The 13,876-nt window shown below is 40.8% G+C and overlaps 1 protein-coding gene across 1 annotated transcript in view; it reads right to left on the reverse strand.

Annotated features, from left to right (window-relative positions):
- Positions 1-13,876, reverse strand: part of MINDY4 (MINDY lysine 48 deubiquitinase 4) — a 70,922-nt gene that overhangs the window by 21,803 nt on the left and 35,243 nt on the right. Inside the window, exons 14-15 of the mRNA XM_042817457.1 lie at positions 1,040-1,103; positions 713-874 (exon numbers count right to left, since the gene is read on the reverse strand). Of these exons, the coding sequence (XP_042673391.1) occupies positions 713-874; positions 1,040-1,103 (226 nt within the window). The remainder of the gene's footprint in view (positions 1-712; positions 875-1,039; positions 1,104-13,876) is intronic.

The raw sequence follows: 13,876 nt of genomic DNA on the forward strand, positions 1-13,876 counted from the left end.
ACAATTAAAATATTAATTTCAAAAACATATTAAAGGGAACGTTCCCATTCTGTTGCCAGTTACATCCATTGTCTGTTATTATTTCTAACACAATATGACAACCTCCAGCATTCCAGCATGAATTAGATGATGCAATCAGTCTGGCTCCTAGTCACACAAACTAATGGAAAACCAACACTTAAGGTAAGCACCAGCTCCAGATACAGCCTGTTATGTTTACATGACCAGAATATAAGCACCCACGTGTGAGCTGGGCACCTCAACTCCTCTGTAATCAGCAGAGATTTGGTGAATACAATCAGGGGAACAGCAGATACTGAAACAGAAATGTGTTAGACAGCAAGCTGACACTGCAAGAGATCTGCTAGAAAAACACGTAGGCACAGAACGTTTGAGATGCTCAGAGATTTCCCAAGCCATTTACAGAGGGCTGTGTGACACAGGACCTGCATCCAGAATCATAGAATCACAAGGTTGGAAACGACCTACAAGATCATCTAGTCCAACCGTCTCCTCATCACCATCGCCACCACCAGCACTAAATGAAGTTTACCACACTTTGCCTTGGGGCATCTGAAAATTGCACCGGAACCATCTGAGTGGGCAGCAGAATGAAGCTCATAATTTCTTACTTTCTATACTCATTCCAAGCCAATTTTAAAGTTACTAATTGCTCCCTTTTGGATAAAAATCAGAAGAATGGAAAACATACCTGGCAGACGTCATAGTGCTCAAAAAGAGACAGCAACCCAATGTCACTGCGGCTTGTGATGCCTTTCAGAATGGTGATGTTTCCATTTCCAGAATTCAGCTCTATCACATCGTTGAAAACATTGGACACAGCTTTGCCAGTCAACAGCAAGTTCACCAATTCCTGTTGGCGACGTAATTACAATGAGCTGAGTTTTTCCAACGCGGGCGCAAAGGTGCACGTGTGTGCGTGTGAGAAATGCCATCTCCTCCCAGAGGTGAGCACCAGCTTTCTGTGGCACAGCTCTCAGAGGCACACAACACCTCCAGGGCTCCGTGTTTCCCTTACCTGAGTGCAGTAGCCGTGGCTGCCGATCAGCCGGTTCGTGAGGACGTCGAAGTCATTGCGCACCCTGGAAAGGAACGGCGGATACTCAGACACGGTTGCTTCTTCTCATAAGATTTAATATGTCTAAATCCTGGGGAGGAAAAATACTTTTTCTCCAATAGGAATGTCACTTTACATTTTGGAACATTTCTCAAGATGGCTTTTTTTTACATAGAGTAAAAGGATAGATCTCAATTAAAGCCGTAGCTAGCAGTATTTACTGAGATCTAGAACAAAGAAAACAGCTGTATAGGAAAAGAAAAGCCATTATCACCACAAACTAGAACTTAAGCAGCTAAAAACTACTGGGCAGTTTGCCTTATACTACAAGCAAGACACAACGCTCTGAAAAATGAGTGTATTTGTCATTCCTGTCGTTAACCCTTGCGATAAACCCACACACTGAAGATGCTATTATTATCTGTGCACTATATTCTCCATGAAAAGAAGAAAGAAAAAGTCTGCGGGTGTACAAATTTATAATCCTGTCACCTCGTCCCATCTTCTGCTTTCTGAAACCAAAGAGAGAACTCAGTGAAATTGCAGTACTGATCCTTAAGGAGTAGTATCTGCCCAAACCAGTTTCTCTCTCCCATAACTGCTGGAATTATTAGATTCGTTATTGGCCAATGCTCAAAAACATGAAGATTGTAAGTGTGACCATTTTTATCATACAGATGTAATGTAATTGCAAAAATTATGCTATACATACATAAATTTCTAATCTGGTCTGGAGAACAAACAGTCTACTAAATTCTCAGTTATGGCAAAAAAAAAAACAAAACAACACATATTAATTCTGTGCTTCATAAAAAAGTTATTTCTTTTGTTGATCTCAATTGCTTTCACATATCCCTGTTTGGGATATAAAAGTAGAAAGAATGCCTGAATGGTCATCAATTAAAACTGGTTTATTCTCCATACATACAGCCTTCCGCCTCTTGTTTGTCTTGCAAAGTCTCCTGTGCACATCAATATCCACGGTCCTTTCTAATTAGCATGATTATTTAAAAAAAAAAAAGAAAATGCATTGCTTGCTATAAAGCAACAGTTAATTTTATCTGGTTACGCTAGAGCTAGCTTGGATTTTCCCTTCAATATTGCTATAGATGCTCTGTGAAGAAATTTGAAAAGAAGATTAAAGACAAATTTGTCTTAGCCGTCAATTCTCATTTTATTTTTAATTTTCATGATAATTTACAGGTTAGCCTCATTACAAAAAAAAGAAGTGTCACGATCATCTCTCCTGCTAGTGGGAAATCAAAGCAAAGACCTCAGAAAGTGTGTCCACGATACAGAAAATTCTCCCATGCAACACTGTGAGGAATGGATGGGGCGATAATAATCTTTGGATTTCAGCCATTTCTCAGTTTGAGAAACAGTTTCATCTTGAAAATGCCGTTGCCTCATTTGAAATGAGCAGACTATACAATATGCGTCAGCTAGGGACGATGGGACACAAGAGAAGGACAATAGGAGGAAGTTCTAATTTCATCTGTAGGTACAAACAATATGGGAGATTAGAGGTGTATCTCAGATTTTTAAGGAGAAGCACATCTGCCTTTCAAATCATCTCCGCTGATGAGGAAACAAACATCAGGCATATAGCTGGGTGATTTACATCCATTCTGAATCGTTTCAAGATGATGATTCATTCCCCCCAAAGACTTACCAACATCACTGCAGGTGTATTTGTTGTTACGACAAAAGGCATCAGCTTACCAAAAGCATAAGTGATCTTCGTGCATTGTAAAGACATCAGATAACTACAACAACGTGTTTTGTTTTCTGCTAGGCTGTGAAGAGATCCACTGATGACAAGAAAATAGGAAGCGTTTGTTCGTTCTGGTATCTTGGCTATTGGGTGCTGCTCATTCTGTGTTGTCCCTGTGTGGAATTTTCCATCTCTAATTTCTAAATTACATTCAAAGAGAAAACTTAAACTTAAGCCGTGAGACTTTTAAGTCAGCATTAGTACGTGGATCTAACTGGAGTGAGGTGGAAAAATGCTGACTGCTGGCTCCCAGTGGTGGCCTTTGCCTCAACTCATAGGACTGCAGTCTGAAACCACTCAATTAGACAGATAAAAATGCTGATTTTGAACATCTCCTGGACAAATACTTAAAATTAAATGTGTTCAAATACACTAAGGCAGTATCTTCAATAGGAATCATCAGTTCTTGAGCCAGATCTTTCATAACCAAAAAGTGGACACTGATATTTGCTGAATTTCAGATCACTCCATTAGAGCTCACATCAGTTTAACATACACAGATTAACACACTTCTCAATGGCCATGAAGACTTGGTTTCAACCTTTGCTGTGTTTCACTTCTTGCAAAGATGCCTTCAATGGCTGAATTCTCCATTCAGCTGTGCCAGAATTCCTTTTTCCAACTTTTCTAATGTCTTGACCAATGAGTGGACATATTTTTATATGCTCAAAGAACCTAACTGATATGGCAAAACTCATCTCCCTCTAATCTATTAATTTTGTACTGCTTTTTTAAAAATATCTCTTCTTAAATTTTCTTTCCTTTTTTTAAATTGGAACGAGGTGCTTCCATAATAAGGCTTAAACCCTTTTTTCATTGCAATCAAATCTGTCTTTGGAACCACTGCCTGCTTTACAGCAAGAGAGATGAAAGAGAGGAAATATTGCTGTGACAGAAATCAACCAAAAATACACAGTGCTAAACATCTGCTTATTTTCATTGTTTTTAATGCTGGTGGCTTTAGGGTAGGAATATCTGAAATAGTTTTTCAAAAAAAAAAAAAAAAAAAAAAAAGGCGATTCTGTATTATTAATTTCATTTCCACCATGGCCCTGTTTATGCTTCTGTGCTTGTCTTCAGCCTTGTAGAAACTGATGGCTTGGAGTTATTAGAAGGTAATGCAATTCATTAGAGTTTCAAGTACTGGAGATGTACAGATCATCAAATCACAGAACGGCCTGGGTTGCAAAGGAGCACAGTGCTCATCCAGCTCCAACCCCCTGCTGTGTGCAGGTCGCCAACCAGCAGCCCAGGCTGCCCAGAGCCACATCCAGCCTGGCCTTGAATGCCTGCAGGGATGGGGCATCCACAGCCTCCTTGGGCAACCTGTGCCAGTGCCTCACCACCCTCTGGCTCAAAAACTTCCTCCTCAGATCCAACCTAAACCTCCCCTGTCTCACTTTAAAACCATACAATCATAGAATCATCAAGGTTGGAAAAGAACCTCCAAGGCCATCCAAACGTCCTCCTATCACCAGCAAGGTGGGTGACACAACCTGCTGATCTGAAGGTAACTGTGGCAATTTGTATTCATCAGAAATTTGCCTCACATTTTCAATCCATTCATCTAATTCAGAACATACAAACTATTAAAAAAGCCTTCAGGAGTTTAGGGTAGATGGGAGAAAGCAGCACGGTTATAATCAGAGGATATTGTAAAGGCAGTATGAGCCTTAGCACTGATAAACTAAGTTATAGTGGTATGCTGGACTCTACTCAAGTTTTAAAAGTGCATAAATACAGATTCAAAATATAAACATTTTGAGCTCTGGATGCTACAATACAACATAACATGCGACCGATGAGCTTTAAAAAAAATAACACTGAGGTAAATAAAACATCTTAAAATGGTACATATGCATTAATTCTCAACATAGTTCCAGGAAAACCCTTGCCAAGTCTCTAAAGGAGAACATCTGAATGCTGTGTATTAAACAGAAAAGTCACAGACAGATGTGACAGCAGTACAACTCCCAGCCCATCAAAATATGCTATTTTAATGATAGATATTTTTCCTTGATATCATTTTGATTGACAGCACCTTAAGAGCAGAACAAAATGAAATGATGTAAAGTAAAAAAAAAACGGTACATTTAAGGAAGTGTTTGAAAGCCCTTCACTCTGTGGCAAAGCTGTAGTTGAAAACTGGTGACCTCACTTTGTTCATGGCAACAGACAGCTATATTAACAAACACACAATTACAAGTCTACTCCCAAAATAGAATTTGGGCTGGGAGGGAGAAAAACTCCTCTTCAAGCACAAGGATTTCAAATAATTACAATGGGGATGTGGAAAAACGACAGGATGGGCGACGGGTTTATTGTGTAAGTGTTCCTCTTTCTTTTTTTTTTTAATACTGGCACACTGCAAAGGCTATAAACGAGTGTTTAAAAAAGAAGGGAAGAGCCCCTCTGTTAAGAAAAAAAATAAAATGAAGGAGATGGCATCCGTTCTGTCTTTGTCACCTTCTTCACTTACCTGGTAATTCCACAAAGTTCTTGAAATGCAAATGTACTCAGGTAGAAATGCACATAAGTGCCATCAGATGTGCTGACACAGGGCATTAACGCCGTATAGGAAGTGCTTGTGTTTCAGGGGGCAGATCTGATGTGAAAAGCAATGAAGCCATCAGAGCACTCAACGCTCTGCTCCATTTTCTGAAACAAATTATCTTCATCTTGAAGGTAATACGTCCTTCTGAGATGAACACATCGAGCAAAGATTTTAAACCAGGATCTTTTTAACCACAATGAGCTTATGTTTAGCAAATGCAGCTGGACAGTACACAGTACAAGAGGGCACTGGCTTCAATTTGGCAAAAATATGACTGTGTTTTTATTACTGCCTTATTCTGTAGTAGAATCACACTGACTCTTTCTTTCATCTCTTTGGAGACTTTTTCAAAGATAGAATCACAGAATCACCAAGGTTGGAAAAGACTTCCAAGATCATCCAGTCCAACCATCCACTTACCACCAGCATTTGCCCGCTAAACTACGTCCTTCAGTACAACATCTAAACATTTCTGAAACACTTCCCATGTGGGGAAGTGTTTCCACCCCACCATCTCCCTGGGCAGCCCATGCCAGTGCCTGGCCACTTTTTCAGAGCAGAAACTGTTCCTAATATCCAACCTGAACCTCTTCTGGCTCAACTAGTGGCCATTCCCTCAAGTTTGCATTTAGGGGCATTATGCCCCTAAAATCAAAACCATTCATTTCTGAACTGCTGTGATTTCCTGAAGGAAAGGGAACGGACAAGACTGGGAAGATGACAAAGCTAATATGCCTGTTAGATAAGGACCAGCCAATTTTTTATACCTGAAGGTGGATGCACAGTCTTCATCCAACCACTCTTTACATTTCAGTACAGGAGGAGAAACTAGTACTAGTACTTTTAGTACTAGTGGTGGCAATGGTGATGAGGAGACGGTTGGACTGGATGATCTTATAGGTCGTTTCCAACCTTGTGATTCTTGTGATTCTTGTGATTCTTGTGATTCTTGTGAACTAGTATGTCCTGATGTTAACTTACAGAACCTCAGATCATTTGTAGAGCACAGGAAAATACTGGGAAATGTGTTTTCCCTGTTTGGTGAGTATAAAGGAGCCTCCTATGGCCTGGGTATGGCCACCCTGTCGTTGCATACCAAAGTTTGGAAAGATAAGTCATGCTCACAAATACACCAGTAGTGTGGGCAGACTGAGTATATATTTTTAGTTTACAAGCTGAGAAATACAGTTGCTATAGAAATAAGAACATTCCATAGCCAGCTTTAACAAGAGACTGTCCTTGCTCAGACAAGCCAACTAAAAGCAATGCACAAACGCTCACACATTAAGTCATAAAATCAGTGATTCAAGAGAAATTAAGCATTTGGTTTCCCTAGTTTACATTTTCCCTCTCTTACTTTCCTCGGCAGTGCTTTTTTTTATAGGAGAAAATGTTACTTTGGAAGAATGCAGAAGAGGACTTCAAGGAGAGGCGCTCATAGGTGAGTTGATCTCATGGCGGGTCAGGCTGCACAAAGACAGAGCAGAACAGGAAAGTTCAGAGGTCCAGAAGAATCACAGAATTACAGAATCACAAGGTTGGAAACGACCTGCAAGATCATCCAGTCCAACCACCCTCCCATTCCTATCAGTACCACAAGCTACTAAACCATCTCTCGCAGCTCCTCATCCAGGCGCCTCTTGAACACCACCAGGGACGGCGACTCCACCACCTCCCTGGGCAGCCATTCCAGTGCCTGACCACCCTTTGAGAGAAAAAGTTTCTCCTCATGTCCAACCTAAACCTCCTCTGGTACAACTTCTGGCCGTTTCCTCGGCTCCTACTATTTGCCTGGGAGAAGAGGCCAGACCCTTTTGCACCACAGCCTCCCTTCAGGAGGTTGTACAGTGCAGTGAGCTCTGCCCTGAGCTCCTCTTCTCACACTGAACAATCCCAGCTCCCTCAGCCGCTCCTCATATTTGTGCTCCAGACCCCTCACCAGTTTCGTTGCCCTTCTCTGCACACGCTCCAGGATCTCAACATCTTTCCTGTAGTGAGGGGCCCAAAACTGAACACAGTACTCAAGGTGCAGCCTCACCAGTGCTGAGTAGAGGGGGATGATCACCTCCCTGCTCCTGCTGGCCACACTATTTGTAATGCAGGCAAGAAATCCCTGCCAAGAAATGGAGCGGCTTTCTTACAAGAAGTGACTGCACAGACCACTCTACTAAGAAAGGAGAACTGATGTACAACAGAGGACCAACAATTTCTCGGTGATTAGGAAATGAAAAAGGGCCATTTACACAGCTCTGTTCATAACCTGAACCAGGCAATGATCTGTACAACTACCAGGCAAGCAGTTCAAGAACAAAAAAAGGAAGAACACTTTCACAGGGCACACAACACTGGGGAACTCGTTGCCACAGGGTGCCACGGAGGCCAAAAGAATCAAAGGGTTCCAAAAAGTTTAGCTGTGTTCATAGGGCATAGGTTCATCAAGAGATAATAAACAAACAGTCTGGATACAACTGCCAGCTTTGGAAGTCTCTGAATTACCTACCATCAGAAAGATGGAGAAAACACCAGCACAATTACTGCCCTCTATTCACCCCATGTCTTACATAGTCTCCCTCAGCAGCCACAGCTTTCCACTCTCAAAGATGGAGTAACAAGCTAGATGGACCTTTAATCCTAAATAGACGGTCTTACTAAATGCACATCTCAGAAACTTGCCAGAGCAATTTACATTAGCTGTGGTATGGACTACAGCTGGGATAAAGCAGAGTTGCAGACACGGGGAAGAAAGGAAAATGATGTTCTCTGTATCTGTCTGATAAACTCTGGCCATCTCAGTCTCTTTCACAGATAACATTCCTTGGTGGCTTTCTTGGCTTCCCATACTTTTCACAGGGGTAGCTTAGGAACCTGAAATCTGCTTGTAATCTGACTAAGTTTATTAAGTTACGGATGCTTTTTCACATTGTCTTAATGCTGTTCTTTGAATCAAATAATGCTTCTTAGTCCTTCTTGTTCCCTTAGCCCCAGTTGTCTCCCATATTGCAGAAGATAGCCACGTCCTGTCTCAAAACTTGTTTTTCAGGCCACAACAGATAAACTTTCTTCTTTTGTAAGACAGATTTCTCATTCCCCTGCTCTTCTCTTCACCTACACTTTTTCCAGCATCTATGGGTGGATGGTGTTCCAGCGAGGACATGTAAACACCTTGCACAACCTTTTACTTCTCCTCCTCCTCAAACTATTTACACTGAAACCACCTAAGAGCAAATCCAAGGCTATTTCTTATTACTGGATCAATGTCATCTCCAGTCGCTCCAGGACTCTTCTCAACTCCTTATCCTCCCATTTACAACTGATGAACCCCCACAGAACAGCAGAGTCCCTTGTTTGCACGACCGTGTAATTTCTGCAGTTAAAATAAACTCTTCTGCTATTCACAAAGCTGAGCCAACTTTTCTTTAGAGCCTGATTCCTTCCCTGTACTGCCAGCATCTCTCAGCCTTGAGTGATCAGTACATTTCAATAGCACACCACTCCCTTTTCCCAACATCACTGAAGGAATATGAAGGAAATTTAATTCCAGACTGATCACTGATGAATTTTATCAGTAACTTTCTCCACGTTGATAAGTCTCTTCTGAGAACCTTTTGTTATCATCCATACCATTCCTCAAATATCTCCTGTCATCACATTAGTAAATGACTTCTCATATGGCGTGATACCAAATGCAAAAAGCTCATCATCTCACCAGTAACTGATTTTATTCTGATGGTGCTAAGGTGTGGTTTTTTTCAATTTAGCTAATAATTCTCTTTGACTTTTCCCCTGTTACCATAAGAACTCTTTCTGTTGCATATCCACACCAAACATCCTACCTCTCTGCAGTGTCCACCCTTCTGTTTTATGGACCCATGCTGTTTACAGGCTTCCCAAATTTTCTTATCAGGGAGTGAAGAGTCAAATGTCTCTTCATTATTTGTGCATATTCCAGTTCTTTTCCTTTTTCATTTTTAATTTTTTTCCCAATATATCAGGCTCTGACACAGTGAGATGTCAGACAGAATGAGTGTGCAGACCCAGAACATTTGCTTTGTTTTCTCAATTCTTCCATTTTTGGTGAATTCAGTTTCTTGTTGCTGTTGTTTTCCTATCAGTAACTTTTGTTCTCTGTTCTTCAGTGCAGCAAACTTCTTCCAGCCTAATTCAAATCCTTCTTGCCTTAGTGGTTGTGTTGCCACTTGGGATACATTCCATATCTAGCAGATATAAATCTTCCTTATCTCCAGATCTTATTTGACACATGTGCATGTTTGTGTTTAGTCACACCCTACTCTCTTTTAGCTTGTCTTCAAAATCCCATTCTACCATCATGTCTGGCTTTATCTCTTAGTCCCTCTCCCAAGTGTTCCAAGGTGACAGTTCATTTATCAATATATTCCACTGCATATTCACCTCTGAGCTTCAGACCTCAGTCCCTCACCCTCCTTCCAACACTGTTAAGGCTGTCTTACTTACTACACTGCCCTTCTTGTCTCTTTGAAGAAGAAATAGGAACTTCTATCAAGCACATTCCCTAGCTTATTGCTTCTCAGCAGATGGAGCTGAAATCTGTGCTTCATTAAGATTCCACATAAATAAAGCCAATATTTGTCCAGTGAATGCTCAGCTTGAAAGACCTCTGTCCAATTCACACAACAGAACACCAAAGGCACGAAAAATCCTAGTGATCATCAATTGCATGCAATCTCTCTAGCAGCAGCTACAGAAGTTCACTTACCCAGAGAAACAAGGACTGGTGTCTTCCCTAGCAAGGACTGGATCCCAACAAACTCGCCTGCTTGCTGTCCTTTGGTAAATCTACTCTCATGCTTCCTCCATATTGTAAAGCCACAAACAGTCACACGTCCAATGTGTATTTTTCAGAGAGGTCAAGTTGCTTAGTATTTTGCACTGCAACATAATTAATGGCTGTTTTCCCTTAAACAGAACTGCTTATCTTTTTCCGACACCAAAAGTCTAAGTGGTGAAATGCACGATGACATGTACTTATGTTACACAACAGTAAGCAATGAATGAAAACTGGTCACACATGTAATTTCCCCTTGTTGATGGTCTTCCAGGCATTCTCAAGTGGGGGGAAACTGTTTCTTTTTCAACAGGTTCATAAAAAATACCTATTTCCAGCAAGAACAGAGTACACCTATGCAACTAGATCTTTTATGTGAACTTGGAATTGCTTTTGCCATTGGGCAAGCCTATGGTGATTTCACAGCCAGCCTTTCGTCACCAGCAAAACTAAATGAGAAGATTTTGAAAAGGGAATAGGTGCAATTTAAGGGAACTCTAAATTAGAGATCAGTTCTGCGACAGGAAAAGGTTTCTGTTAAAGAAAACGGATCGAGGGCGGAGGATTATTGTTCCACCCACAGTGCCAACACAGAATCGCTTTATTCTTTATGTCCGATGTGATTGGAAGAGGCTGAGTGTAAAGTAACAGATCGGAATCTGGGTTATTTCACAATGATAGAGCTGGGCAAGGATACAGAAGAAAATGTCTCATTCATATCATTACAACGATGCTTATCTTATTCCTCTCTCAATAAAAAAGTGTCTAATGGAGCAAAGACAGTCTCACTTTGTGGGCCTCAGCCTTTCTCCCTGTTTGACAGAGGGCTTTTGATCTTTATTAAAATTCATAGGTATTGCCATACTATAAATAAATTGTGTAGATATGCATATATAACAGTGCAACTCACAAGGAAATGCTGTACTACAGAGACAGGAAAAGTGGAGACAAAATTGCTGTATTTAAATACTTACATACATATACAATTTGCCAATGCACGAAAGCAGGAAGATTATTGGCATGCAACTCACAACCAAATACTTACAGAAGCAAAGCCAAGTTGGCACACCGTGAGTTTGAGCACATTGCATGGCATTATAATGACAACTGTGCAAAACTCTTCCAAGATCCTCTGAGCAACTAAAAATTAGATTCTTAAGATGAGCAACGTACATTTAGGAAGGCTCTGTAGTTCTGCAAATGCTGGAGAGAGAGGCTCTGCATAGCCAGAGAGGGACTGCAGCCCATGGCATCACAGGAAGGACAACTCAGCACTCAAGAACAGAGAACATAGCTTGGACTGTATGTAAAGTTGTATGCATGTAAAAGATTAGCATGTATGTGTGTAAATTGTATGTAAGTAAAAGATTTGTTAATGTATAGATAAGATTAATTATTAATAATTAAGAGCAGAATTACTAGATGCCACAAGGCCTAGCAATCAAATCATTATCCTGTTAAATAAAAAGGCATCAGCCTTTGAAAAGAAAACCCAAAGCAAACAAAGAGAAAACAACCCAAAAAATGAACAACACGAAAAAGAAAGGAAAAAAAAAAAAGAGACAACACCAAAACTTGCTAAGTTCACAAATGGAGAACAGCACATATCATTTTGAAATGGGTCTGTACGTATTTCCGGAAGAGAAAAGGCTACAGCAGGGTAGTTAACAGAGCTACGGAATCACAAAAAAAGAAAATATGCATGGGTGCATATTTTCTTAGGTTTATTAGTGGCCAGTATTAATAAAGCACTTGAATGCCTCTCAACTTGCACAACTGCATTTTCTTTTCTTTACAGATAGCGCCTTTGTTTTCTTTATTCTCATGCAAACACTTGAGAGAAAAAAGTGAAAAGATAACCAAGTGACCAGTGCTGACTGCAGCACTACGTTTGCCATCTTCTATCAGCAAATGATAAAGTATCCATGCAGGAGGCAACGAAACAGACTGCAAACACTGCTCTGACTGTAGTGGTCAGCATATTTGTGCTTAGCACAGGTCTGCGCTTCAGCAGAGGCACTACTTAGTTTCGTGAAGGTAGCTTGAAAATGGCAATACACTGTTTTTCCACAGGGGAATGTAAGGCATTTCCTTAGCTCTAGTAGGTTCTAGTAAAGAGAATTTTATTCAGTGAAGTTATTACATCGATCAAGCAAATTATGGCAATGATAATGGCCAACGTTTCTGGTTGGTAAGAGGCAGACATTTAAGGGCTTTCGGATGAGCAGATAAAAAACAGCCACATCCCAATATACCAAAGCTTTTTTTACTGATCAGCACATTCAGAAGGTGCAGAGGGCTAGATGTGATGGGATGGTATCCATGTAAGCTCACTGCCTGCTCTGGCTCAGTCCTTCCCAGCTGCATGGAAAATATCTTGCTGCTCTTAAGATGGAGATGTAAGTATCTTTCACGTTCACAAAGATCAGCTCTTGGAGCTCGTATAACAACTCCAATGTTTTTTTATTTCATCACTGGTTGTTTAAAAAAAAAAAAAATTACAATTACAATTGTTAGTGACCAGCATTCCTTCCTGTACCAGAAACAACAGCACGTTCTGAGCAACTTCCTCAGGAATTCTCACTCCTCTTTGGCCATTCGTTATCAGTTCTACCAATGCTGATCATTAGCGTGCAGAGTATGACAAACTCATTAACAAAATCTACAAAGCAGTGCAAAACTCTGCCTTTCCTGGCTGTCTGTGCCCCTTCCATAAAAATGCTTTGAGTTTCAGTGATTTAGAGCAACTGCCCGACAGAGCTGGCTGAAGCCTGGAATTTCCATTTGCAAGAAATAAATCAGCAGCAATGTAAAAAGCACAGAGCCAGGCCAAAGCCAGGCTAACCCAGCACCCAGCCAGCAGCAGCAAGCATCAAGGCAGAACAGAAAACTGGAGCACAGGGAGGGCTTAAGGGAAGCTTGCACCTTCCCATCACTTGTCTAAATTTATGTGAACCTCTTCATACTGCCAGCTTCCTCATCTCCCAGCACTGGAAGCTACTTATGCTGCGGATGAAGAAGTAGCACAGTTTGCTTTAAATACGAGGTGTGATCATTTCCATGACAGTCAAACATCTGGACTCTGCAAAAAAATCATGTTATTCCTTGTCCAACCTTATCAAGGATCTCTACACTTTTATCACATCCAAGCTGTCCCTTTCCAATACTATAGAGAAAAGAATTAATCTGTGCTCGCACAAAAGCTACTCACAGAATCACAGAATCACCAAGGTTGGTAGAGATCTCCAAGATCAACCATCCACCTACCACCAATATTTCCACACTAAACCGTGTCCCTTAGCATCACATCCAAACATTTCCTGAACACTTCCAGGATGGTGACTCGAGAAGAAAGGGAAATTTTCTAGTTCATGTCTTCCAATGTGTTTGAGTTCCACTGTGTTACTTGGTGAGCAACCTGGTGAGACAAGACTACATTTCTGCAAATACCCTACAGAGATTTTATGATGTTCTCATATCACCTCAACTCCCAATGCATTCCTTCTTTTTTTTGTTTGGCTGTCATAGAAAACGAGAGTGATATTTTCAGAGAATTAGTAGTAATGGTGCCAGAATTTCTCCCATTTTACATAACAGCATATCTAAAGCCCATCGCTTGGTTAGAATAGTTGAGACACTTTTTTCATCCTAAATAATGCTTTGCTT

Source organism: Centrocercus urophasianus, unplaced genomic scaffold (genome assembly GCF_019232065.1).
Source record: "Centrocercus urophasianus isolate 14NV4802_14NV808 unplaced genomic scaffold, USGS_Curo_1.0 seq_16, whole genome shotgun sequence".
Lineage (NCBI taxonomy): Eukaryota > Metazoa > Chordata > Aves > Galliformes > Phasianidae > Centrocercus > Centrocercus urophasianus.